The sequence below is a fragment of the Rhinopithecus roxellana genome, chromosome 2, assembly GCF_007565055.1.
Source record: "Rhinopithecus roxellana isolate Shanxi Qingling chromosome 2, ASM756505v1, whole genome shotgun sequence".
NCBI lineage: Eukaryota > Metazoa > Chordata > Mammalia > Primates > Cercopithecidae > Rhinopithecus > Rhinopithecus roxellana.
In genome coordinates, this window is record NC_044550.1 from 180,702,165 (window position 1) to 180,729,817 (window position 27,653).

The 27,653-nt window shown below is 54.2% G+C and overlaps 1 protein-coding gene across 29 annotated transcripts in view; it reads right to left on the bottom strand.

Moving 5' to 3' along the window:
* ABLIM2 (actin binding LIM protein family member 2) overlaps positions 1-27,653 on the bottom strand; it is a 193,940-nt gene that overhangs the window by 47,815 nt on the left and 118,472 nt on the right. For 8 of the 29 annotated variants that reach the window (XM_030924668.1, XM_030924633.1, XM_010370021.2 and 5 more), the window contains exons 10-12: positions 23,211-23,357; positions 19,895-19,927; positions 16,903-17,023 (exon numbers count right to left, since the gene is read on the bottom strand). In XM_030924668.1, the coding sequence (XP_030780528.1) occupies positions 16,903-17,023; positions 19,895-19,927; positions 23,211-23,357 (301 nt within the window). Of the gene's footprint in view, positions 1-7,160; positions 7,215-7,737; positions 7,840-15,178; positions 15,278-16,902; positions 17,024-19,894; positions 19,928-23,210; positions 23,358-27,653 lie in introns of all 29 variants that reach the window. The other 21 variants (XR_004055365.1, XM_030924555.1, XM_030924584.1 and 18 more) reach the window with 5 other exon arrangements.

A 27,653-nucleotide genomic window follows, 5' to 3' on the forward strand; every position in this document is an offset into this window, starting at 1 on the left:
GCACCCACACCCACCCATTCATCCATTCCTCTCTTTGTCCACTTCATTTCTTTGCCCACTGATGCATCCATTCATCCATGTAGCCCATAATTCATTGATCAGTCCATCTACCCTCTGTTCACCCTTAGCCCCTCAACCTTTATCCCCATCTCCCTGTGCTGAGTACCAACTGTGTACTGTCCTGTCTTAAGAATGCGGGATGCAAGAAAAAAAAAACTCAGACATGACCCTTGTCTTTCAGAAGCTCACAGGCCAGTGAAGTCGAGGCAGAGGTGGATGAGAAGGTTTCTATACATAACAAGAGCTTTGATGGGAGGAGCAAAGTCAATACAGAGGCACTTCCCTGAGAACATGCATGTGATAAGCACTTACTGAATACCTGCTCATCAGATAAGCACTGTACTGTGGTCTGGATAAACATTTTTCCTTTGATTTTTGGGACAGATTCTCACTCTGTCACCCAGGCTGAAGTGCAATGGCACAATCTTGGCTCACTGCAGCCTCCGTCTCCAGGGTTCAAGCGATTCTCCTACCTCAGCCTCCCGAGTAGCTGGGATTACAGATGCCCACCACCATGCCCGGCTTTTTGTATTTTCAGTTGAGACAGGGTTTCGCCATGTTGGTCAGGCTGGTCTTGAACTCCTGACCTCAGACGATCCACCCGCCTCAGCCTCGCAAAGTGCTGGGATTACAGGTGTGAGTCACTGTGCCCGGCCCTTGGGTAAACATTTGTAAAGAATGTCAACAGATAAGCCGGGCGCGGTGGCTCAAGCCTGTAATCCCAGCACTTTGGGAGGCCGAGACGGGCAGATCACGAGGTCAGGAGTTCGAGACCATCCTGGCTAACACGGTGAAACCCCGTCTCTACTAAAAAATACAAAAAGCTAGCCAGGCGAGGTGGCTGGCGCCTGTAGTCCCAGCTACTCGAGAGGCTGAGGCAGGAGAATGGCATAAACCCAGGAGGCGGAGCTTGCAGTGAGCTGAGATCCGGCCACTGCACTCCAGCCTGGGTGACAGAGCGAGATTCCGTCTCAAAAAAAAAAAAAAAAAAAGAATGTCAACAGATAATAATAGATGCTATGAACCTCATTTACAGATGAGGAGACTGAGGGCTGGAGTCTAAGGCCACATAGCTGGTAATTGGAACCTTGTCTGTCTGACCCTGAAGCCAGAGCTGGAGCCACTTTGTCCTCCATGTCAGATGTGTAAATTTTCAGACTCAGGGCTGCATCGCCACCAACTTTGCTTCCTGTGTCTTGTACAAATCCACTTCCCCACGGAGCAGCTGAAGAGAGATGCTTCCAGGGAAGGGGCTGCATCTGATAAGTCTCTGCACTCCCTTTGGTGACCAACGTGCCAACCTGCAGCCTCAGGTGCACGGAGGAAGTGAGTGAGATGGACATGGCACAGGGGCCTTGTATTTCCAAGGGAGGGCCCTACCAACTCCCTCTTTGCTGGTATCAACACACAGACAGCTCTAACTTCCAACGATCTCTTGTCCATGTCCAGGGGGCCAGCAGAGGTGTGGAGGCTGTTCCACCACCGTGCCGGGGTGCCAGTCAAGGCTCTGCAGCCAGCAAGCGGTCTCTGCCATGCTCCTCACCAGTTTTCTCTGCCTCCAGTGCAGAATCATTCCTGAGATTGCAAGAGCCTGAGGCAAGTCTGGGACTCTGGCGGTCAGGAGCCAGGACCAGGGGGCACCCCAGCAGGTGCTCTCTCTGGCAAGGGAAGGAGCTGATAGCAACTGGGGAAGGTGTTTGGGGCTTCACCCCTTAGGCCAGAGAGAGATGTCCTCTCCAGAGAGATGTCCTCTCCACTCCTGGGACTTTGAATAGCTCTGCAGGAGGTTTTGAGGATTTGTCCTCTCCTGTGTCTTCCAGACTCAGCCTGCAAGGAGTAGATGCATCAACAGGATTTTTTTCTGTTCTTCTCAGAATAATCTCTACCTCTACAATTCACTTTGAATCAAAATGACATTGAGAGGGAGAGAGAGAGGCAGAGGGAGGGAGAGAATGTGTGTGTATGTGAGTGAGTGAGCGTGTGGGCGGGGCCCAGAGCATGGGCACTGGAAACTAGAAACCTTGCTTAACCTCTCACCTGTCTGGCTGTCGCAAATACACTAGAATCTCAGCTCCACATGATCAGGGGCAATGCAGGGTCACCCATGTATCCCCAGCACTGGGACACAGCCTAGCACATAGTGGGGTGGATGCTTGAAAAACATCCCTTGGACAAACTAATGAAAAAGTCATTTAAATCTTTCCATGCTGGGGTTTCTCCTCTCTTGAGTCAGAATAAGAACCTCTGCTCCCTGGTTGATGTCAGGATGGAAAAAGACTCAGAGGATGAGGAAAGTGGGCCTGGAGTCTCGGCCCCAGCCAATGCCTTTGCCTCCCTCCCTCTCTCCTTCTGGCCTCCCTCTCTTCCACTTTTCTTTCTTTCTTTTCTTTTTTTCAGATGGAGTTTCCTTCTGTCACCCAGGCTAGAGTGCAATGGCACGATCTCAGCTCACTGCAACCTCCGCCTCCCAGGTTCAAGCAATTCTTGAACTTCAGACTCCCAAGTAGCTGGGATTACAGGTGCCCACCACCAAGCCCAGCTAATTTTGGTATTTTTAGTAGAGATGGGGTTTCCCCATGTTGACCAGGCTGGTCTCAAATGCCTGACTTCAGGTAATCCATTCACCTCGGCCTCCCAAAGTGCTGGGATGACAGGCGTGAGCCACTGTGCCCGGCCCGTCTTCCACCTTTCTAGGATGGCCTCTCTGCATTCTCTGCACTGCAGAAGGAGAGGTTAGCATGTCTTTTGTATTACACAGACAGTTCCTTCTGAGCCCTGGCATGCATTGGCCATGAGGAAACCTCTAGGGAGAGGCTGAGTTCCTACTCCCTGGTTCCCCTAGGGAGCCTCAGCAGGGGCTTCCCAGTGCAATCCTCCCTCTGGACACAGCCTGCCTTTCCTTCCCATCCCGCCGGTCCCCAAACCAAAATGAGACTCCACCATTTTGGGTCAAAAAGGACCCAAAACCAAAATGAAACTCAACCCCACTAGAATTTGGAATCCCAGACAGACACCACAAGGAGTGATTAATTCCTGCTTTAAACCAGGGCAGAAAGACACGTGGAACAACGCATGCCCCGTGGGGTCACTTCCACTGTCGGCTTTGGGTGGGCAGGAGCGACAGCCCCCATTTGCCGGGCAAGTGGCAGGAGGTGTGTGTTGAGGGATGAGTAGAGAGCTGCACTGCCATCTGGTGGCTGACGTTTGCTTAGCAATGAAACAGCAAATCTGGTGAACTATGAGGACTGTCCCTGCATCTGGAGAGTCGAACTTACTGGGAAATGTTGGGGAGCCATCATTTTTCCCTCATGAATTCATTTTATTTTATTTTTTATTTTTATTTTTGAATTGTTCATCTTTTATGCATATTTTCCTAAATTTTATATAGCAAGAAGATGATAAAACCACCACTATACTTCCTCAATTTTATAAGTTCAAATCAGATACAAGACTACTGTAAAGCTACTATTCTTATCTGTTATAAGAGGTGATTTCTCTTCTTTTCTTTTTTTTTTTTTTGAGATGGAGTCTCACTCTGTCACCCAGGCTGCAGTGCAGTGGCGCTGTCTTGGCTCACTGCAACCTTCACCTCCCAGATTCAAGCAATTCTCCTGCCTCAGCCTCCCAAGTAGCTGGGATTACAGGCATGCACCACCATGCCAGGCTAATTTTTGTATTTTTAGTAGAGATGGGGTTTTGCCATGTTGGCCAGGCTGGTCTCAAACTCCTGACCTCGGGTGATCCACCTGCCTTGGCCTCCCAAAGTGCTGGGATTACAGGCGTGAGCCACTGCACCTGGTCACTCATGAATTCATTTTAAACTGCACACAGCTTCCCTCCCCTGAGGGGATCGATCAACAGAAGGTCCCTGCCCGGTGCCAAGTGTCGCGTGTCATCTCCCTGAAACTTCCTCAAAGCCCCACGGGCCATATGGCCTTGAGTCCCATTTTCTGGGGGAGGCAGATTCTGAGAAAGGAAGGTCCCCACGATGTAGCCGGAAGCCGGGGGCTGTGGTTTGCACTGGGTCTGCCTCCTGGGAGGGTTGCAGGTCCCAGGATGAAATCACTTATTGTCAGACCAGACAAGCTAGAGCCAGGAAGTCATGAGGCAGGACATCTCCTGCCTGCATGCTGGAGATAAAGACTGTCTCGAGGACTTTCCACAATAACCTCACCAGAAATCCCTTCTCAAGGACTGCAGCAACTGAGATAAGATGCTCCTCAAAGAACACCTGCCCAGTGATGGGGTCTCCACTGACGAACGGACCCCGGCTCCGGCCTCGAGCCTCTGCAGCCGATGAACTCTGTTTCTAGACAGCTTATTTGAAAGGCTTTTGCTAAGAAGAGCTTCCCTTTACCTGCTCCTCTTCGGGTGCGCATATGGCTTGCCACAGCCATGCATCTCAGATTAGAATCCTCTTTTCCGTACATTCAACGTATTTGGAGATACTTTTCTCCGGTTTGTTTTTTAGGTCGACATTCCTAAAAGTAACTGGGTTTAGTACCATGAGTGACCCTAGATGGTGCGTGGAAACACAAAAATGTGCACACTTATACCTGACCTGTTAAACTTCCTGAAAGTTCAGCCCTTGAGCAGATGACACACTGGTGGGTGGGAGGCCCCCTGCGCCGCCTCCTCCCAGGCCCTCACACAACTAGCCCTGCTTCATGTCCATTCCTGACTGTCCAGGGAGGTGCTCTATTCTTGCTTGTCTTGTGTTCCTCCTTCCCTTTTTTAAAATTTTTATTAATTTTTTTCAGAAGGAGTCTCGCTCTGTTACCCAGGCTGGAGTGCAGTGGCACAATCTCTGCTCACTGCAACCTCTGCCTCCTGGGTTCAAGCCATTCTCCTGTCTTAGTCTCCCAAGTAACCGGGACTACAGGCGCACACTGTCACACCGGGCTTTTTTTTATTTATTTATTTTTTGTATTTTAATAGACATAGGGCTTTACCATGTTGCCCAGGCTGGTCTCCAACTCCTGAGCTCAGGCAATCCGCCTGCCTCTGCCTCACAAAGTGCTGGGATTACAGGCGTGAGCCACCACGCCCGACTTATAACAAAATTTTGGAATAAAACAGTTTTGGTCATTGCTCAGGGTTTAAACAAAGAGGAATTAATTTGCCTTTGGATAGGACAATCATGCATAGCCCGATTTTAAAAAATGCACAAAGATGGCCAGGTGCAGTGGCTCACCCCTGTAATCCCAGCACTTTGGGAGGCTGAGGCGGGTGGATAACGAGGTCAAGAGATTGAGACCTTCCTGGCCAATATGGTGAAGCCCATCTCTACTAAAAATACAAAAAAAAAAAAAAAAAAATAGCTGCTGGGCATGGTGGCAGGCGCCTGTAGTCCCAGGTACTCAGGAAGCCGAGGCAGGAGAATCACTTGAACCCAGGAGGCGGAGGTTGCAGTGAGCCAAGATCATGCCACTGCACTCCAGCCTGATGACAAAGCAAGACTCTATCTCAAAAAAAAAAAAAAAAAAAAAAAGACACAAAGACGTTCACTGGAGACAGTAAAATCTAATCTTCCCACTAGATGGTTCAGTTAAAGGACTGAGGTCGAAGCTCTTCGTCTTAGACCTGGGTCTGTTGGATGGCAATGAGCAATTTCATAACCTGGTTTGCTCTCTTCCCCTTTCTAAGGGGCAGACCCCCTCCTGTCCTGCCCGTGTTAATCACACATTTTAAGGCACCAATCTGAGACAAAGGGGAGGGTTAATAAAAGGTCAAGGTAGTCAATCCCAATCTTGTGGCCCCACCAGCACAGAACACACAGCCCTCCAGGCAGGCTGTTCAGGCCACGTGCCATGATGGAAAGCCAGTCACTTACTGTGGCTGCTCCTTCTTTCGGCCAGGCCTTAGTTTCCCCACTTGTAACCCAAGGGAGCTGGTCTGGACAATTTCTATGGGCCCTAGAGTCTATCCAGCCCATCCCGCTCCTATCCCTCTTGGAGGTTTGTGCTCTACGCTTCTCTGGTGGAAAGGCAATGGTAGAAGTCATCATTTCTGGAAACTCAAGAGATTTCATTACTTCTTTCCTTCTTGGGAAGAGGAAAAAATGCACAAAGTACAGGACCTATGGCCATGATGGAGAAAATATTTTAAAACTTTGTATAACCTGATCACTGATTTGTCGGCAAGTCACAGGAAACACACTTTCTATAAGATTCCATCTAAAAGTGTCCATCCAGTTGTCAATGTGGGATGTGGCTGTTTGCTTTAGGTACATCTGGACAAGAACGTTTAATATGGAAATGCCTTTTCCCATCGCCAGTGACCTGATAACCATTCCCATCATGTGCACAGCACTTTACAGTTTAGAGTGCACTTCCACATTCAGTATCCCATGAAGTTCCCACAGTCAGCCTGTGGAAAGGGCAGGGTGAAGGGGATGGGTCCTGTTTTGCAGATGAGTAAACCGAGGCTCAGGATGGTGAAGCAACCTGCTGTCAATGACCGAGAAATTCCAGGAGGAAAGAGGGGAGACCATGTGGCCCTGATTCCTGCTCCATGGCCCAAGCAAACTGCTCCCTGCACACCTCCCAGGCAGGTTCACGTGGAACAGAGCTGGGCATCAGCCCCTATTTGCTTATGCAAGAAATCTCTGTAACTGAAGGCAAGGTCACCCATCCCATCATCAGAAATTCTCAGAACACAAGACTAAAGTCTCCCTAAGGAATAAATGAGTGATTCACGTTTGTTCTGTATTCCAAAGATCAGGCCTGGATCAGATTGTGGTTCGAGAAGCCTGTGTCTCTCACCATCTTGGCTAAAGTCACTCTGGCTGCATAATTGAAGGCGCCACCACCAGGCTCTTGGCTACAAACCCCCATCCCAAGCCCCGGCTGATGTGCATTAGCCTCGGCGTCATAACACACAGAAGTGTCCTTACTCAGACATACCCTTCATTGCAATTTATATGAAGAGGACTCTCAGGAGGCTGCTAGTGAATTTGCATTTAATAGTCAGACTGCTAAGGGCCTTGGTGGTGCCTTCACTGCATTTATCAGAACACAACAAAAGGATGCATTCAGAAGCAGATGGGTATTGACAGGCATGCGGGGCAAACCACAGCAGCGGGAGGAATCCAACCATACCATGCTGTCTGTAGATAGGGGGTTTCCTATAGATGTTATCTTTTACGCCAGTGTCTGAGGAAGAAGAAAGAAAAAAAAAAAAAAAGGAGAGAACAGGAGGGTAAGCAGCAAGTTGTGATGGTTTCTGTTCTACAGTTTTTTGTAAGCAACAAGCACTCACCCAGATTTAGAATCACCAGGCAGGAACTGGCACCCAGCAAGCGACAGACACCCAGGCCCCAGATCAAGCCTCCCTGATTCCAGATGCCACCCCCATCTGCAGGGGATGGGGCAGCAGCCAGGAAGCTTGTGGCCCCCCGGGAAGTGCAGCCAGCTCAGACAGCCCTTTTCCTTCACCCCATTCCCAGGAGGACAAGCGTGTCTCCCTGTCGTTGGTGGGACTTTGGAAGAAACCCAAACGCACATCGGTTTGGGGTTGTGAAAACCCGTCTGATGGTTTTAAAGAATCTCAGCGTCTGGGGAGCAGTGGAGGAGCCTGGAGTGTTGTCTGGCACCTGCTGAGTCAAGGCAAGCTGACAGTTTGGGTGTGGCCAGACGCTGGGTGTGAGAAGCCCAGCCGGTATGTCCCAGAGCCTACCTGGGACGTGGAAGTGGCGAGGCGCCTGCTGGTAGGTGGAGGGGGGCGGCTTGCTGTCAGAGAGCACGGAGAGGCTGGGGGTGCTCCGGCCACTTTCACTGCCTCCAGACGGAAGGGCAAAGGCAGCAGATAGAAGGGGAAATGGGAAAGCAAAGTAGAATATTTCAAGCATGAAAAGCTTATTCGCAGCGAGCCCCATCTCTCCTGTCCGGTGGAGTAGCCCAGACCCCCTGCCCAGGGGAGGGAGTGTGGGCCTCATCCACATTCCCAGACTGTGTCCAAGGACTTGCTAATCCAACCCTGAGTTGAACTCTGTCCAGGGTCCCAAGGCAGAGGAGCGACACTGCTGAGGGCACAGGGCTGGGTGGTGAGCTCAGAACACCTTAGGGGGCTCACTCCATCTGCACCCCTGCGTCCTGGCTGGTGTTTGAATCCAGCCAACCGCAAATTCGCCAAAACAAAGGCCCCTCTTCCTAATTATCCTTGTATATAAGCATGCTGTTTTCCTTGAGAATCTACAAATTAGCCATTCAGAATAGGATTAAAGCACTAAAATGATCAAAATTATCCTTAAAAGCCATTGAGTAAAATTTTTCCACCTGCAGAAGAAAAGAATAGTATACATCCATTACCACATTCTTTTTTTTTTTTTTGGGGGGGGGGGATAGGGTCTCGCTCTGTCACCCAGGCTGGAGTGCAGTGGCACGATCATGGCTCTGCAGGGTGCAGGTTCCACCTCCTGGGCTCAAGCTGTCCTCCCGCCTTGGCCTCCCAAGTCACTGGGACCACAGGTGTGCGCCACCGCGCCTGGCTAATTTTTTTAATTTTGTAAAGATGGGGTTTTGCCATGTTGCCCAGGCTGGTCTTGAATTCCTGGGCTCAAGCAATCTGCCCACCTCTACCTCCCAAGGTGCTGGGATTACAAGCATGAGCCACCGTGCCCTGGCCACATTCTTAAATACAACTCGTTTTTGGCAGATTAAATGGAAAGCATCCTCTGACCCTGCTTCAATTGCTGAGATCACCTGGAACTATAATTCTGTTTTGTGAACAAGGTTGGATTATCAAGCCACGCATCCAGAGGGCTGAGGTGACCTGCGCGATGCCCCTCCCCCCACACCTGTTTGGGGAATGAGTTGACAGACAGATGCAGGGTATTGAATGCTTGTGATGAGAAGGTGTACGCTCACTGCAGAAGACACTCCAAGGCCCCGTTCCTCCCACCCACCAGCCCCAGGAAACTTCCTCAGCACTAGGCAACTGGCTGCAAGGGGAAAGGCGCTCTTGACCTGAGAACGTTCCCTCAAGCTGCACAGCCTTTCAGAGCAGCAGGACCCTGCGGTGACACAGAAATGAAACAGAAACGGAACTTCTGCAGTGGGTGAGTGGTGTACTGGGCCTGGAGGTGGACTGGCCAGGAACCCCGCGGTGGACTCATGAGGAGGGCTCGACAGACGCTGACTCAGAGGGGGCTCTTGCCTGGTGGTGGGCTGTGTGCAGCGGGAGGTCACCTAGGAGCAGGGTGGCCCCAGCTAGGCTGATGCCATAGAAGGGGCTGCAGACTCTAACTTTGAGCATTTTCTCATGCTGGGCATGGGTGCTGATTTTGCCTGTCAATGCTGATGGAGCATCAGATAACTGCTCTTCCCTTAGTGACCTCCCTCCAGAACAGCATGGAAACTTCTAGAGCCTCAGTTGGCTCTACAGGTGCCCTTCCTGGCCGTGGTACCCTTGCTGGCCGGGTCATGCTCGTCAGGTTTCTCCACGGTGGACACCTGCACCTCCCAGTGGCAGCAGGGGCCTCACAGCAGGGAGACTGGACTCAACATGCCAGGAAAGGACATCGCGGGTCACTCCTACCGACTACGGCTGTGCTAGACCCATCCCCAGTAGCAGCAAAACAGGGCGGGTTTTAAAAACTGCACCCATAAGAACTGAACAGAGGAAGATGGTTCGCTTCTGGCACCATCTCTAAGCTGCATGTGCTCTTGGCACAGTCCGTGGACCTGGCAGGCCAGGAATGGCTCATTTCTTCCCATCTGGAATCATGGCTCCTGATCTGTCTCAGCCCCCACTCAGTGGGCTGAGGATCTAACACATCACAGGGTACCTGTCCCTCCCCAGTTCCCAGCCACAGGGCAGCATCCCCTGAAGTTTCAAACCAGAGTCTGTGGACACATGTGCATGTCTATTTGAGGAGGGTCTGGAGACTCATCAGCTTTCATCAGATGTTTGGAGGGGCTTGAGGCTGCAGGGAAGCTGGGGACACAGCCATGGTGGCCCACCTCACTTCTGCCCCCCGGGGCCCTCTAACACCAGCCCGAGTCCTGCTGCCTCGGTCCCTCCCTCCCAGCACCCCACCCCTCGATGAGTGTCCTCTCCAGGGCTTCCCACCTGTCCAGACCCTTCCTGGGTCCAGGTTCAGGCTCTGCCTCCTCTGCTCAGCCTTCTGGAAGGACTCGGTCTACGAGGACCTCTCCCTCCTCTGCACTCATGCCTGCCTGCTGCCTGTGAGGCTTCGTTGGAACAAAATGCATTGCCAGCTTCCACCTGGAGCACTGTGCTGCCAGGCTCACATCCTAGGGGGCTTCTGATATGCTCCAGAGGGGGTGTGTCAGCATCCTTTAACCTGGGATGGTCCCTGTTAGGAGAGGAGCAGCCTCAGCCCTTTTGAAAAGTCTTCCTTCTCCTCCTCCTCCTCCTCTACTTTTTCCTTTTTCCTCCTCCTCTTTCTTCTCCACTTTTTCCTCTTCCTCCTCTTCCTCTCCTCTTCCAGCTTTTTAAAAATTTCAGTAAATGTTTCATTTGGAACAGCTTCAGGTAGTCCAGGGGGCTCCCGTACCCTCCCAGACCAGCATCCCTGCTGTCCCCTCTCCCATCACTAGGGCATGCCCAAAGATTGGTGCCACTTGCATGCCACATAGGATTCGGGTTTCCCTGGGTGTCACCTGATGTTCATCTGCTCCAGGATCCCACCCAGGAAACATGATGTTTTGTTGGCATGTCTCCCGAGGCTCCTCTCGGTTGCGACCTTTTGCAGACGTTCCTTGTGTTTGAGGACCCTGGCAGTTTTGAGGAGGGCTGCTGAGGGATTTTGCCTGATGTTTTCTCATGGAGATACTGGGCTTACGGGGTTGGGAAGGAAGCCCATGAGGTGAAGTGTCCTCACCACGTCCTATCAAGGGCACCTGCTGTCAGCAAAGTGGATCACTGACCGTGGCGGCCTTGCTGACCGGGTCATGCTCGTAGGATTCTCCATGGTGGACTTGCTCCTTCTCTCCCCTCCCACATGGCGCTCTCGGGAAGGAGCCACTCTGTGCAGCCCACGCTTGTCCACACGTCAGGAGTGGGAGTTCCAACCCCCTCCTGGCGGACAAGGCATCTCGTCACGTTATTTGGAATTCCTCTGTGTGGGAGATCTCGCTTTCTCTCCATTTATTTGTTTACTCAACATTTATGTAGATCCGTGTGGACTGACCACTCTTGCTATTATACTGTAGTTTACAATCCAATGCCACATCCTTCATCTTGGTGCTCCCAGTGGCCCAGCATGTCCCTGGTGCTGGCTCAGCGGGTTCCTGTGGAGCCTCCTCCAGGTGACGCCGCAGAGAGGCCAGTTGGCAGCCACGGGCAGGCTGGGTAAGATGACGCCCATGCTGCAATGCACAGCCACATCCTGGGTCCTCAACCACAATCACCCTGAGGACGATGCTTCAGGGATGAGGCCCTTTTGCAGCTGAGGGAATGGCCGCTCAGCACGATGAAGAGGCGCTGCCGGGGTCCGGGCAGTGGAGGGTGTGGGCCAGACCTGAGGCTCCATCCCAGGGCCCCTCCCTCCTTCCTTCTCAGGCCAGGGGTTCAGAGTGGGCCCACTGCTAGCACATGGAGGCTGCCTGGCCAGCGGCCTCAGCAGCACCAACTTCCCTCCCAGCCTGCACCTGCCTGTCCCTGCTGCCAGCTCCCCCACAGGGGACCCGCCAGGGACTGAAATTCACACAAAAATGCCCACGGCTGTGGCCAGCACCTCTCCGGAAGCTGGGTCTTGGTGGGAAGCCATGCCAGGGGTGGGGCCCTGCCAGCATTCGGTGGGGGTGGGGCCAGGCCTTGCCTAGGGGAGCCGCCCCCCTACAGTGCTGTCCTGAGGGAAATGTCCACTGAGAGGGGCCAGAGACGCCAGAGGAGCCCGTGGAGCAAACAGGAAGGGCTTTCCCAGAGGGCAGGCGACACTGCCTGGTGTCCAGCTGACTCCCGGGGGCTGCCACCAGGAGCTCCTAGGCTGGGACACACTGGAGCCCATGGCTGCAGAGGAGGACAGGTGCCTTTGTGTGGCCTCCGAGGTCGACCCAGGACCTGAGGGTGAACACACTTGTGAACGAGCCCCGGGTGGAAGCCTGACCTTCGGCTCTGCCAGAAGGAGCTTTGAGGGCCACTCTGGGTTTTGGCCAGTGGCTTTTTTCTGAGCCTCAGTTCCCTCAGGAGTACATTCTGGAAAGAGGGTGGGTGTTCCCAAGGTCACGGACAGCCAGGGGAGTTGAGTAGGGGCAGAGCATGGGGGTGCCAGGCTCCTCCACACTGGACACCAGAGGGGAGGTCAGGCGGCTTTGTGTGATTTTTCTTTTTTCTTTTTTTTTTTTTGAGATGTACTCTCACTCTGTTGCCCAGGCTGGAGTGCAGTGGCTCAGTCTCAGCTCACTGCAACCTCCGCCTCCTGGGTTCAAGCAATCCTCCCGCCTCAGACTCCCTAATAGCTGGGACTACAGGTGTGCCACCATGCCTGGCTTTTTTTTTTTTTTTTTCTAGTAGAGATGTGGTTTCACCATATTCGCCAGGCTGGTCTCAAACTCCTGACCTCAGGTGATCCACCCACCTTGGCCTTCCAAAGTGCTGGGATTACAGGTGTGAGCCACCACACCTGGCCTCGTGTGATTTCTGAATGAAGGGCACTGGCAGGCAATGTGGCCAGGGGAACCAAGGCAGAGATGGGCATCAAAGAGGCAAAAACCTGGCCCCACCCAGGGGAGGTCTCAAAGGGATGGTGCCTCTTGGCCCCAGGAGATGCCCTTAGAGGGGCTGTGGCATAGATGGCTTTGGAGCTACATTGTGATGGCGGGGTGGGTAGGTGGGCAGCCTCCAAACTCTCTTCTGCTACAAGGCGTGGAAGGAAGGGGAGGGGGCTGCCAGTCCTTGGCTTCTCTCCTTAGCTGTCTGGGGAGCTGAGGAGGGGGCTGCTCCCCAGGGGGCCTGTCCTGGGCCTTCCTCACCCTGAAGTGTAAGAATTAGACAGTGGACACTCAGGACGGGGCAGGTTGGGGAGGATTACCAGGGCTGGCTCTGGCTCTAGGTCCCAGAGAGGCTGCTCACATGGGCTGCCTGGGAAGTGGGGTGAGCCTGCCCTCGGCTCTGGCCATGCCCCCCTCAGGGACCCACAGTTGGGACAGCCACACCAGAAGGAGGGCTGAAGGTAGGAGGAGAGCCAGGTGTCCAGGGCCTCCTGGCACAGAGCAACAGGAGCAGCGGTATCTCCTGGGGCGACCTGCTATATGACTCACCCAAATGGTTGGATTCACTCTGGGTTTTGGGAGTCCCCCTTGACACACGACTGCCGTGGACCACACACAACAAAGCCCTGCTGGCCATGCTCCTGCTCCGGGGAGGCGCCCTTTCTGGCTTTGTTTCTTTTGTTTGTTGGTTGTTGTCTGAGACAGGGTCTTGCTCTGTTGCCCAGGCTGGTGTGCAGTGGCACGATCATAGCTCACTGTGGCTTCACACTCCTGGGCTGAAGCGATCCTCTCGCCTCAGCCTCCCAAGGAGTTGGGATTACAGGCATGCACCACCACGCCCGGCTTTTTTTTTTTTTTTTCAGACAAGGGGTCTCACTAGGTTTCCCAGGCTGGTCTTAAACTTCTGGCCTCAAGTGATTCTCCTGCTCTGGCCTCTCAAAGCAGTGGGATTACAGGTATGAGCCATTGCACCCGGCTGAGGACTTTGCTTCTCAAAGGAGCCAGATCATCCCAAAGCTGTAGGGACAGGTCCCCAGAAAAGTGAGGACGGCCATGTCCATCAATGGCCAGGAACTCTCTTCTCAGTAGGCCATGGGGCCTGCCCAGAGTAATGATGATGAGGTACACAGAGAGGTGTGCAGGTCCGAATGAACCCCGTTTGGTGACCATCCAATGATGGAGGGTCCAGCTGTCTGTCCTACCTTCTCACTCTCTGTGGCCTGGGAGGTTTTTCCAGAGACATTCCCCCTCAGCAGCTGCTCAGGATGAGGAATTAATGCATTGCTTGGGGAATTGGTGAGAACATCGTTGCTGCCTCCTCTAATGCTCTGAGTGTCTTTCTGTGGTGCGCTGGTCAGCTGGGGCTGTGTAACAAAATACCACAGCCCGCGTGGCTTCAACAATAGGCATATATCCCCTCACAGCGCTGCAGGATGGACATCTCTGAGCTGGGTCTGGCAGGGCGTGGCTTCTCCTGAGACTGTTTTTCCTGGCTTGCAGGCAGCACTGTGTCTGCAGTGGCCTTTTATTTCAGTGTGCGTGTCTGCAGTGGCCTTTTACCTGAGTGTGCGTGTCTGCAGTGGCCTTTTACCTGAGTGTGCGTGTCTGCAGTGGCCTTTTACCTGAGTGTGCATGTCTGCAGTGGTCTTTTACCTGAGTGTGCGTGTCTGCAGTGGCCTTTTACCTGAGCGTATGCGGAGAGGGAGTGAGCTCTGGCGTCTCTTCTCTTCTTATAAAGACATCAGTGCTGTGGGATCTGGTCCACCCTGAGGACCTCATTTAACTGATCACTTCTTTAAAGGGCCCCTGTACAGATATAGTCACGTCAGGGATTAGGGCTCCAACCTACGAGTGTGGGGGATGCATTTTTTAGTCCACAGCATACAGGAAAACATGAGCGTGGCCATTTCCCTGCAGGACCTGCATGTGGGTGCCCGTGCAGGGATGTGGATGGCTCATCCACTCCTGGAAGAGCCGAGAGTTGAAGCCACACTGGGTGTGAACCCTGCCCTGGGCCCCAGGAGCCTGGGGCTATGGAAGAGTCAGGGCCCTCTGTACAGCGCAGCTTCCGCTCCTGAACACAAACCCTGAGAGCACCTGTGCCCCCGGCTGATGCATGAAATCAGAGGTGGTGACTTGGGTGAGGGTTCTGAAGACAAAGCCTGTGGGTGGGTGTGCAGGAACCCTGGTCCCCTCTTCCTGGAGCTTTCCAAGCCCTCTCTCCCTTCTGTTCCTTTATGTAACATGTACCTAAGTTTTCCTTCCAGGAACATTTGCACACGGACACACAGAGCCAGACGCACAAGACACACACAGTGAGGGGCACAGGGCATGAAACAGGGGCTCCGGTGAAGCCATGCGGCGGACATGGACAGCGAGCACACAGACGCCAGGCGTGGACACCCGTGAGCACCCACAGCCCACAGCACTGCGCGCCTTACCTCGGAAGTAGGGGATGTAATGATGTCTGAACACGGATGTAGGGCTTGGGTGTTGGGACAGGGAGAGGCAGCTACTGGTACCCACACTCACAGTACCAGCTACGGGGTAACAGAGAGCAAGTCAGAGTCAACCTGGGCTGGCTGGTGCAAAGCCACACATATTCCTCATCCCCACCCTGCTAGGAACACTGTTGCTTCCTCTCTCGAGGAATGCACACCTTTTTGCACCTGAAGGGGGTCACCAAACACGTTTTAGACCACTCTCCTCCAGGTACGGAGCAAGGAAACCGGGCCGCAGAGGCCCAGGCTGCTGCATAGGAGCCTTGGGCCAGGGTTCCCCGGGGGGGTTGGGTCCCCAGCCAGGCCTGTCGCTTAGCATTGGGGGTCTCCTGGAGATCAAGGACTCAGCTGGAGAGCAGTTCAGGGAGTGGTCTGCCACCAGATATCCTCACCGGACTTGCCCGGCAAGATGCAAGCTTGGCTCTCGGGTTAGCCCGGGCCAAGCGCAGTCAACAAGCCCAGGCTGTCCTTGTGCTATGGCAGTTGAGCCAGCAAAGGGCCCTTAGGACGAGGAGCTCAATAAAGTTCATTGCCTTTAACTCACCTGCTCGCTCACTCACACATTTCTTCACTCACTCATTCACTCAGTCATTCATTCACTCACTCCCTTGCTTGCTCACTTACTCATTCAATCACTCATTCACTCACTCACTCATTCCCTTATTTGCTCACTCAATCACTCATTCACTCACTCACTCATTCACTTGTTCACTTATTCATTCACTCACTAATTCACTCATTCATGTACTCACTCACTCACTCACTCACTCACTCACTCACTCACTCACTCATGCACTCACTCCTTTACCCACTTTCTCAACATTTATTGAGCAGAATGTACCAGGCGCATTGCAAGGAGTCAATGGAAATAACTTTGCAAATGAATGAGTTTTGATTTTTCCACAAAGGCTGCAAAAATAAGAGCCATAGTCCATGGATGTATAAATGGAGCCATGCAGCAGCTGGCCAGGAAGGAAGCAGCTTGGAAAAATCCCTCAAAAGGCAGTGTCTGTGTGGAGCGTCCCTGTTGTGGCTTTGACACGCTCAGGGGGTTGAGGAGTTTCACAGCTACAGGGATTGATACACAGCCGGGCGCCAGGCAGGGGATGAGGTGACACATGTGGAGAGGACCTGCCTCGGGGCTCTCTCCTGACTGGCGGGGGCCTCTCGCCCATTCTCCCATGAGGACAGCTGTCACTGGGTGACCAACCTAGCCACAGGTGAAATGTTAATGGGCTTAATTTTTCCATCACTGACTTTGTTTTCCCAGCTCAAGTCTTCTGAGACCCACACGAGTTTGCAGCCGGCCGACATCTGCTCTCCTAACACATGTGCTGTCTTATCGTCCTGACATCTCTTGCCACCAAATCATTAGCTGGAATCGAAGTGCTCAGTGTGTGCTCCCCAGGATGTGTGCTCCACAGAGGGCTCCACTAACCCACAGGGCAGCCTCTGCAGCTCACCTCGCCCCAAGGTACGAGGAGGTCCTTTTCTTTATGCCACTAAATGAACAGGTTCTCAGCCACCCACCTGCTGACAATCCCACCCATTTCCATCATGTCTCCAGTTGCATAAGAAAAAGGCCACTTATAAAAGGAAAAAAAAAACAAAACAAGGAGAAGGACAGCATCCTGGGGGCTCAGAGGAACCAGGGGGCCAAGTACCTGGACGGCTGTAGTGCTGTGGTGACCGTGAAGTTGGGGTGTAGCGCCCGAGGCTGACCGACCCAGTGGAGCTTGGGCTGGAGGTCCGGCACTGCTTGTAGGACCGGTCATCCTGATCCCCCTGGAGGGAAGATGCAGCTTGTGAACATCCAAGCTGGGAGCACTGCCCACCCCTTGTCCACCCATCTCCCCACACCATTTGGTGTTTGCCCTCCTGACCCAGTGGATGACTCAACATGGCCCCATGTGGGAATCGCCTGCACCTGTCAGGGCAGGTCTGAAGAGCCAAGTGGGGCTGGTGCGGTGCAGACACAGTCCCCGCTGTGCCTGCTGGATCCTTGCCACAGGGTATGGTACAGGGACCCACTGGTGAGGATCCCCTATCTTCCCCTGCTGCAGGTCGGGGCTCCAGCTTCATCCTCCAGGTCTCCTCCTGCCTGACCCTTGCCAGCACCCAGCTCTTAGAACACAGTGTGAGAACCACAGAGACTCCCCCAGTCCTGATGGGGGCTTCTCACGTGTGAACTGGGGGCTCTAACGGCCCTGGAGGCACATTTGGAGATAGAAAGGTACTCTACCCCAGGCTGGGAAGCCCAGTTGAGTCAAACCCACAAGCAATGACATGGCAGACTTCATCCAAGCAGGAGCAGCTATTTGCAGCAGGCAGAGTGGGAGGCAGGTGGCGTGGGGTGGCGTGGCACCATGGCAGGGGGGAGAGCAGGCTGCCTGGCCCACCACAACTTGGCATGCTGGCCTGGGTCATTACATGGCCCAGCCCAGTGTCCTGGTGCAAGGTAGATGCTGTTGTTTTGCCCTCAAGGCCAGCACTGTGATGAGCAAAGGAATTCCTGGTCTGGGCCCTGGCTCCCCTGGCCTGTCGGAGCATATCTCCCACCCCAAGGTGTGCGGTCCCTAACACCTGCCTAGTGCGCCACCTCCATGCGCTCAGGCCAGCCCTCATGCTAGGTTCCTACCTGGGCTTTGCCCTGCACCCTTTGGCGACTGTCTAACCCCAGCCACGGGCATACTCTCTCAGGCCGGCTAGTGCCCTGTCTCTACCCTGGGTGTCCTCTGCACAGCCCTGTCCACCTTACAGGTGTCCTGGCTCCTTGTTCAGCCTGGACTCAGGGCTTGCCAGCTACATGCAGGTTCAGCAGCTAGGTGCAAGTGGCCCATTGTGTGTTTGGCCGTCACATCCCTGGATCCAACGGTTTGATGCCCAGCTGCTGCTGGCCGTGTTCTTCCAGCAGAACAGCACCACCAAGGCCCACACTCGCCCTGTTCCTCTACCATCCCCCAGTGCTGTGTCTATGGGGACAGGTTAAGGAGTCAAGCAGAGAAGCCAGGCAGGGGGCTCTGCAGAAGATTCCAGTTCTCCAAAGCTGTCAGGAGCTGGGGAGGAACTCAGCCTCAGACCACTCCTAAGGGCTGGATTGGGAATCCTGGCTGTGGGCAGGGAAGGCAGGAAGCAGGCAAGTCCCGATGAGGGTGGCCGAGGTCCTGTGACCACAGTGACTACCTCTGGACCAGAAGCCTGCAGGCTGTGCATGGCTGTGCAGCCTCCCACTGAGCAAGTGTGCGTGGTTTTGTGCCCCACTCTGGGGTACAGCCCGAGACAGGGACCTTTGCAGGGAGACCAGGCTCTTCCCAGGAGTGTGCTCTGTGTCAGGCAGACCCTTCACCTCATCTGGAAGGGGAGCTGACATCCCTCCCTCAGGGGTTCCCTGTGCAGGTAAATGAGATGAAACGATGCCCACCCCCGGCCTGGGGCATCAAAAGTCACCGGTACATAGAAATCACTGCCCTAGGGATATAGCACCCAGGTACCACAGCTATCACAGCTCCCATGGGGCAGGCTGTCTGGGGCAGGAGGCTGGAGAGCCCAGTGGGTGAGCACAGGCTCTGAGCCACCTGCTGGGCTGAAATCCTCCTGCACCTCATAGTGCGTGACCCTGGAAAGGTTATGTGACTTCCCTGTGCCTCAGTTTCTCTGCGGTAAACTGGGGAAAATCACAGAACTTGCCTCTGGCAGTCGTGGTGGGGGATGAATAGATATAATTTTTTTTTTTTTTTTTTTGAGATGGAGTGTTGCTCTGTCACCCAGGCTGGAATGTAGTGTTGTGATCTCATCTCACTGCAACCTCTGTCTCCTGGGTTCAAGCAATTCTCCTGGCTCAGCCTCCTAAGTAGCTGGGATTATAGGCACGTGTCACCACACCTGGGTAATTTTTGTATTTTTAGTGGAGATGGGGTTTTACTATGTTTTGGCCAGGCTGGTCTCGAACTCCTGACCTCAGGTGATCTGCTCACCTTGGCCTCCCAAAGTGCTGGGATTACAGGTGTGAGCCACCGTGCCCAGCCTATAAAATGTTTACAACGGCACCAAGCACAGGGGAAGAGCTCAGGGCACGGCCGCTGCCTGGGCTCTCTGTTCCTGGCTACCATGACATGTTTCTGCTGCGGCCACCTGTGTGGCCACACAGACTGCAGTCTGATTGGCAGCTGTCTATGTCACTGATTCATTTTGAGAAACAGAAAAAAAAAAAAAAAAAAAAAAAAGCTAGACCACTAACAGTAAAAGCTCTTTTGTAGAGAGACATGTCCAGTGTTTCTCCACGAGGACTGGGTGCTTCCCATACATCCCACGTGGAGGGGCAGGAGGCAGAAAGTGCTCCCAGGCTCAGCCAGGCTCCTGAATTTTCCCCTAAAGAAAGCCACAGCCCAGACCACGATCTGCTTAGGGGAGACCCGCGTCCCAGGTAGCCACATCCGCAGGGCTGGCAGACACACGGGGGAGGCATGCAGGTGCGGTGTGATCATAAAAATAACCAGCAGCCAGGAGGATGCCCCACGTCACAAGGGCCGTGGCCCGGGGCCCCATGGTGAGGAGCCACCAAGGAGGCCCTTCCCGGGGGTCCAGCTGGGCAGTTATGTTTATAACCTGGGCGGCAGCGCCACGGCAAGCGGGGGCAGGTGAGAGGGTGGTGGTTACCTCGGTCGGCGTTGGCGAGAGCAACTGAGGGGACTGTGGACACAACACACAAAGTGGCCGTTAGTGCTGGCGCCAGGCAGAGAGGGAGAAGGCAGTTCCGTGACTGGCAGGCAACACAGGCGCAAACACCCACACAGAGCCCTGATCCTCCAGACAGGAAAAAATCTCCACCCCAAGAGACACAAGACAGGGCTCCAGAACCTTCTCTTTGGAGAAACATGGTGAATTCTTCCCAGAGAAAGAAGCCCCCGGGGAAGCTGATTTCGTGCCAATGAGCCCAGAGTTAGTCTCCACCTGGCCACCCCCGTGTCCCACTGTTCTCCACGGAGACGTATTTTCCCAAAAGGAAGACCCTGGCTCAGGGCACAGGCAGCAACATCCTGAGGGCCCATCACCTCGGTTTTCTCTGGACAAGAGAGAAAAGGTGCGCAGCAGAGGCAGAGGGTGATCAGGAGCCTTTGGGTTGGAGCCAGCTCTGCCGTGGGGGCCCTGGGGACCTAGACAGTAGGCCGACCCGTCTCCCCAGGCTGTCACCCCATCCACCACCACCTGCACGTATGTTCAGTGAGGGGCCCAGAAAGAGCACAGCCCTTGTGAGGTGAGCAAGCAGTGGGAAAGAGAATACCGTTCCCTCAGCAGAGCGGGGAGGCACTCTGTTCACAGGAACCATGGTTATTACAGAGCAATAACTCGGCGGCCTCTGGGAGGCTGCCACAGGCCCTGTGCCATGGGAGGTGGGAAGCTGAAGGCTATGGGTGAAATGATGGAATCGAGGGAGAACCCTCAGGCTGCTCCTGGCCATCGGCATAGAGGAAGCTCTGTATGGACACACCTGACCCAGGCACCCGGCCCTGCCCACCTGCCGAGGCAGGCCCCATGGGGTGGCACTTTATGGCTGAGAGCAGAAGCTCACACACAGGTGCCAGGGTTTAGCAGAGCGGGGAGGCCAACCCAGGTCTCCCCAGAGGGAGAGGGTGACTCCCAAGTCACAGCCCCTCCCTTCCTGCCCCTTCTCTGCTCTCTGGGGACAGGTCCTGGGGTCAGGATCATCCATGGTTCACACATGTCCTACCATTTGAGGGACACAGCCCCAGAGAGGCTGAAAGAAACCTCAGTGACAACAGCTAAGGGCCCACGTCCACTTGGGCCTGGAAGCTGTGTCCTGGTCACACCATGAGACCCCTGGGAGCAGGACAGGGAGTGATACCAGCCCACTCCCACACATACCACCTCTGCATATGGGCCTTCATGGCCACAGGGCCCTCCTGCAGGGACACATGCACTCAAACCAGGAAGGGGTGTGCCCGACGCCCCAAGGCTGTCAGGAGGTGGAGGAGGAGCACGAGACCAGTCCTCTAGGCTTGAATCGCATGCCCCAGAGAGAGCGCCAGGATGTGCTGGGAAAACAGCCAGCACATCCTGTGGTCTTTGCAGGGAAGAAGGGACTGGATTTGGGTCTCAACCCTATGGCCAAGTTGCGAGTCCTCACGGACTGTCTTCCAGTGCCTGGTCCAGGTGCAGACCAGATGTTGGACCATAAAGCCCACACCCAGCCTGGGCAGGGTAGGTGGGTACAGGTGGGTGCAGTGGGTGGGTGCAGGTGAGTGCAGGTAGGTGGGTGTAGGTGGGCACAGGTAGGTGGGTGGTACGTGGTGGTAGGTGGGTGGAGGTGTGTGGGTGAGTGGTGAGTGGTAGGTGGGTACAGGAAGGTGCGTGGTAGGTGGTGGTAGGTGGGTGTAGGTGTGTGGTAGGTGGTGGTAGGTGGGTGTAGGTGGGTGGTAGGTGGTGGCAGGTGGGTGGAGGTGTGTGGGTGGGTGGTGAGTGGTAGATGGGTACAGGAAGGTGGGTGGTAGGTGGGTGTAGGTGTGTGGTAGGTGGGTGGTAGGTGGTGGTAGGTGGGTATAGGTGGGCACAGGTAGGTGGGTGGTAGGTGGTGGTAGATGAGTGCAGGTGGGTGGGTGGGTGGTGAGTGGTAGGTGGGTACAGGTAGGCGGGTGGTAGGTGGTGGTAGGTGGGTGTAGGTGTGTGGTAGGTGGGTGGCAGGTGGTGGTAGGTGGGTGCAAGTGGGTGGGAGGGTGGTAGGTGGGTGGTGGGTGGGTGCAGGTGGGTACAGGTAGGTGCATGTAGGTGGGTAGGTGGTAGGTGGATGGGTGATATAGGTGGGTACAGGTAGGTGGGTGGTAGGTGGGTGGGTGGTGGGTGGGTGCAGGGGGGTGCAGGTAGGTGGGTGGGTGGGTGCAGGTGGGTGCAGGTATGTGGCTGGTAGGTGGGTGCAGGTGGGTGGGTGCGGGTCGGGATGCCCTCCCTCAGCTCCCCTCACTGGTCCCTCTCATTGTCAGTGGGGCTTGTCACCCACATCCTCAAATTCCGTGATCCCCAGGGACAGAAGCAAGTTAGGAGGGCACCTGCCAGCCCTGAGCTCTTCTCACCCTCCCTGCACAGCCCTTGAGCTCGGCAGGTGCACCCAGTAGCCATGACTTTCTCGCCTCACACCATCCACATCAAACGTGCTGCCCTGGAGTCTCAGCTCTTGCTTCCCTAGAAGCCCTTGTTGAAGTCTCAAAACGAGAAGGCCCAAGGGAAACGTGTTTGAGAGGACTGAGCTTCCCCATCCTGGGGAGCCCCATGCCTGGCGGCACACATGTCAAAAGCACAAGCACTCGGGCCAACAGCCTGGCAAAGCCTCCTCCTACTCCAGGCAGCCACGGTCATGTTGAAACCTCAGAACCACAAGAGGAAAAGCAAAAACCAACAATGCATTCCACAGGAAATGGACAGAGCAGCTCTAAATAAGAAACCTCTGAGGAGTAAGGAACGCTGTCCACAGGCGTGCCAGGAAATAAAAAATCTGCGGTTCAACCAGGTCGGTCACATTGGCTCATGAATTCACGGGGCAGAGGAGCATGGGGCAGAACCGTGGCAGTGAGAGTGGCAAGAGCCAAGAGTCTTCTACAGAGAAAATGCATCTCATGCTTTATGAAAATAATCTAATACTTCAGAAAATTAGGAGATTTTCACTGAGTTGCTGTCATCTTTGCTACAAATCAGCATGCTTCCTACTTTCTGCTCCAGTTAAGGAGGCATTCCAGGCTCACTTCTTCAGCAACAGCAGCTTTGGGGCCACAGTGCCTTGGGCATTACTGAACTAGGACATGCAAGTGGCTCTCTGATGGGCATGAAGAGGCTGAGCATGTGGGTGAGTGGTGAAGATGGAAGTGGCTCTGGCCCCATGGGACACACTCTAGGGATGACGCCTGTCCTGCAGGGCAGCACTTGGGGGCACAGGTGTCCAGGGCCATGCGGGCAGGGTACATACCTCGCCATAGCTCTGCCTATCCCCTGTAGAGTGGCTGATGTAAGGTGAGTAGGAGATCATGTCGGGGCGGTCGATGTCATAGATGGCCTTATTTTTAGGAAGGGCTGCCAAGTCTCTGTAGTCCAGGATCTCACCACCAAGCTTGGCCTGAGGGGGGAAAGAGAATTGGGGAGGGGACAGTCAGACCCACATCCCAGAAGGCAGCACCCCCAAAGCCAGATGCATCCCACAGGACAGTGCCCCCAAAACCAGAGGGCAGTGGCTGTTCCAGCAGCCGTGAGGAGGGTGCTGGGGTCACAGCACTTGGGGCAGAGTCTGAGCTCACCCCCAGCTCCTGGTATAGGTGAAATGGGGACAGGATCAAAAGCACAGAGAACTCCAGAGCAGGCGGGCTTGGGTCCTGAGGCCCAGCCACGAAAGAGCCAGTAGGCCTTGTGGAAGTGTCTTCTCTAAGCCTCAGTTTCCTTCTGTACAAAGTGAGGGAGATGATCATATACGAAGGCTCTGGGGTCAAGGAGGCCACGCCTGTGATGTGCCTGGCATGGGGTCTGGCAGACTCAGTTCATGGCTTAAACATTTTGTACATGCATGCACACGTACAAACACACACACAGACACATGCAAACACACACACAAACACACACATAGGCAAACACATACGCATCCCTTACTATTCATGTGAGATTGGTCCTGGGACCCTTCTCAAATCCCCAAATCCTCAAATGCTCAGGTTGTTAAATAAAATTACGTGGTATTTGCATGTGGCCTGTGCACATCCTCCCATTTGCTTAAAATCATCTGTTGGTGATTTGTAATGCCTAACACAATGCTATGCTGTATTCTTTTATTCGTATAAATAAAATACTGTATTATTTTTATATTATTTTATTTGTATTAATTTTTATTGTTGTTTGCTATTTTTATTGTTTTTTAAGAATATTTTCAATCTGAGGTTGGTTGACTCTGCAGATGTGGAACCCATGGATACAAAGGGCAATGATATATACCTACATATACATGTGCACACACATGCACACACACATGCATGCATACACATGCAGGCACACACATGCACTACACACATATGCATACATACCCCCACACAGAGAATGTGTCTGTCTGAGACTGTGGAGGTATAGACACCCCCTCACATCCTGGCCCACTCCCACATACTAGCATACATGTGTCCACACCCACACACTGACACGTGTTCACACATGCAATCACTCCCCAGGCCCACGGCTCACTCACACACATCCAGCACACCCCCCACACTGGCACATACACCTGCACACCCAGACTCACCCACAAACGTGCAGACACACCTGCCCACACGTACTTGCACACAATCACCCCACCGCCACCAAGCAAGTTCACATTCACCACCCCCCATGCCCACATGCACTCACACACATTCACATGTACTCCGGCAGCAAAGCACCTGGCATCTGACAGGCCAGCTGGGACACCCCCTCAGCAGGGTCGGGGGCCCTTCTGTCTTGTCTACCCCTGGCCCATCCTGGCCCGCAGAGGCGCTCCTGCCCTTGCTGAATGAATGTGGAACGCGGGGAGAACCCCTGTGTCTGCTCAGGCAGGTCTAGCTGGTGCGTGCTGCTCTCTGCTCTGATTCTGCCCAGCCTTCCTCTGCAGTACCCCACTGTGCACTGTGCACACACTCTTGCCCCTGCGTGTCCCCTTCTCCCTGGCTCTGGGCTCTCCAGGAGCTGCCTGGGGCATTTTCTAGCCACAGGTGAGTCTGGTAGAGATCGCTGTTGCTGCTTCTCAATTCGGCCTCAGCCTCCTCTGGACACAATGAGCTCTCTCCCCAAGACATGCACTGAGCTGAGCCCTCCGTCATCTGCTCACAAAGCACAATGATGCCAAGAAGGGGTGCTCACAGAAGCTCCTTTTCACAATGTAGAAGCCAGAGCCCAGAGAGGTTGGGTAACTTGCCCAGAATCACAGAGCCAGGAGGGTGTAGGGCAGGATGTGACCCTGGCTGTCTGACTCCTGAGCCCATGCTCCCCACCACAGCTCTCCCCTTTCCAGGCCTCACTGCCAGGCGAACGCCTCTCAGGCCCAGATGCATCCCAGTGTTCTCAGCTCAAACCTTCCGGGAGCCCCTCCTCGGCTGGACAATGCCAGTCCTCATTGTGGCCCCCAAACTTGGCCTTCCTGTTCCTGGCAGCTTCACCCTAAGCTGTCTCTTCCCCATGTCCCCAACTGTGCCAGGTTCAGCCCCCCACTCCAGCTTTCCTGTATTCTTCCGGCTCTGTTAGCCCCCAGCCCACCTCCTCCACGACGTCTTCCCTGATCACCAGGCTTGAGGTTCTCCTGAGATGTTGGGTCTGGGGGTGAACCCTGTCATTTGCGATGTGCATGAAGAGAATGAAGTTCTGATGTCTCAGACCTGTGGCTGCCCCTTTGGAGCCTGGCGCAGGGTTCAAAAGACCTGAGATCCAATCCCGAGCTAGTCATTTGTAGATCTGAACCTGTAGAATTTTCAGCAGTTCCCCTCTGCCTTCCAGGAAATTGGAACTCTGGTGCTTGTTCACCCACTTATCCATGCCACTTGGCACTCAAGTCCTTACAGCTCCCAGTCACCCACAGCCTGGGGGCTTTGCACCTGCTGTTCCCTCTCTGGGATGTGCAGGTGCACATCTTCCCACACATCTTCCCTGAGCTCCACCTCTGTTCCTTCCAGACTCAGTGGAGGCCCCCCTGCCCCGAGTTAGTGTTGATCTTCATCTGTTGAGTCATCCTGTATTCCCCCAAGACTGTGGGTCCTGGAGGTCTAGGATTCATTACTGACTCCCTTGCCTGGCTGTGAGCTTGACAGCAGGCTTGTGAATTGAACGAAAGCCAATCAAGCATTTGCAGAAGTCAGGTGAATTCTCAGCCAGATGTCTGGAGAGGTGTGTGTTGCATCCTCCCTTCCCCACCTCCGTCCCCTCCCAGCAGTGATGATCACAGCATTCACCTGTCCAGCCCCACAGCATAGGGGGCCACCTTGCCCTGGGTTAGTTCCCAGCCTTCCTCAGGCTTCCCTGAACCACCCGGCCCTGACAGCCGGGGTCAGAGAGGGCAGCCTGCAGGATGCCAACAGCCCCTGCCCGACCCCCTAGACAGGTTGCTAAGTAGGCTTGCAGATCCACTTCTCTCCATGCCAAGTCCTTGGGTGGTTGCCATGACAACAGACGGCACTCTCTAATTGGCGGAAGGCCTCTGGAGCGTGTGTAAAGGGTTTTTCCTCTTTGCTTTCTTCCCTCCCACACTCCACCCAGCATAATACACACTCATATGGCCACCTACGACAGTATCATTACCATATAACCCAGTCAATGATAACACAGAATGGAAGAACGCTGCTTTTATCCTCTGCACTACTGACATGTTGAAGTAAAGGTTACAAAATAACATGTTCAGTGTGACCCCATGTTATAAAAATTACACACACACAGAAGCGAGACCTGAAGGGTGCCTCAGAAGCACCGGCAGGGCCACTGTGGCTGGCAGGATGTAAATGCTTTAATTTCCTCTGGTGTGCTGATTACTATTTTTTTTTTCCGTTTTTTAAAATAAATGCAGATTGCCTTTGGAATAAAGAAAAGAGCAGTGAAATAGGTGATGTCCAAAAGCTGCATGGTTTATGGAGGGTCTACCATGTGTGCACGTTTTATCCTGGAAACTAAGATGAACGAGGCCCAGCCCCTGCCCACCAAGCCCTCACGGTCCGTGGAGGAGATGCAGTCACTTGGTGGATTCTGGTCCATTCCTATGCACGTGAATGGCGGGGGAGCTGGTCTCTTCCTGACGGTGAAGGAAGGGGATGCTGCATTTGACAACCACCCACAGCAGGCCGGGCTGGGCAACTGCAACCTGCAAAGCACCACGATGGGGGCATGGAACGGCCCCTTTCTGAGACCATGGGAGTGCTCAGCACAAAGCGGGGGCCAGGCACACAGTAGGTTGATGACAGACACCAGCAGAGGTGAGATGAAAAGCAGGGCAGGCCAGGTGCGGTGGCTCACACCTGTACTCTCAGCACTTTGGGAGGCCAAGGCAGGTGGGTCACCCGAGGCGAGGAGTTTGAGACCAGCCTGGCCAACAAGGTGAGACCCCTCTACTAAAAATACAAAAGTTAGCCAGGCATGGTGGCATGTGCCTGTAATCCCAGTGACTTGGGAGCCTGAGGCAGGAGAATTGCTTGAACCTGGGAGGCAGAGGTTGCAGTGAGCCAAGATCGTGCCACTGCACTCCAGCCTGGGTGACAGAGGAGACTCCGTCAAAAAAAAAAAAGAAAAGAAAAGAAAAGCGGGACAGAACCCTGGGATAAGGAGGGCTTGCCCACCAGATCACATCATCTCGGTGAAGAGCCAGACTGTGTGCACTGCCCACTCGTGTGGCACCAACCCCAAGGTGGGAGAGAGAGCGGGGCTGCTC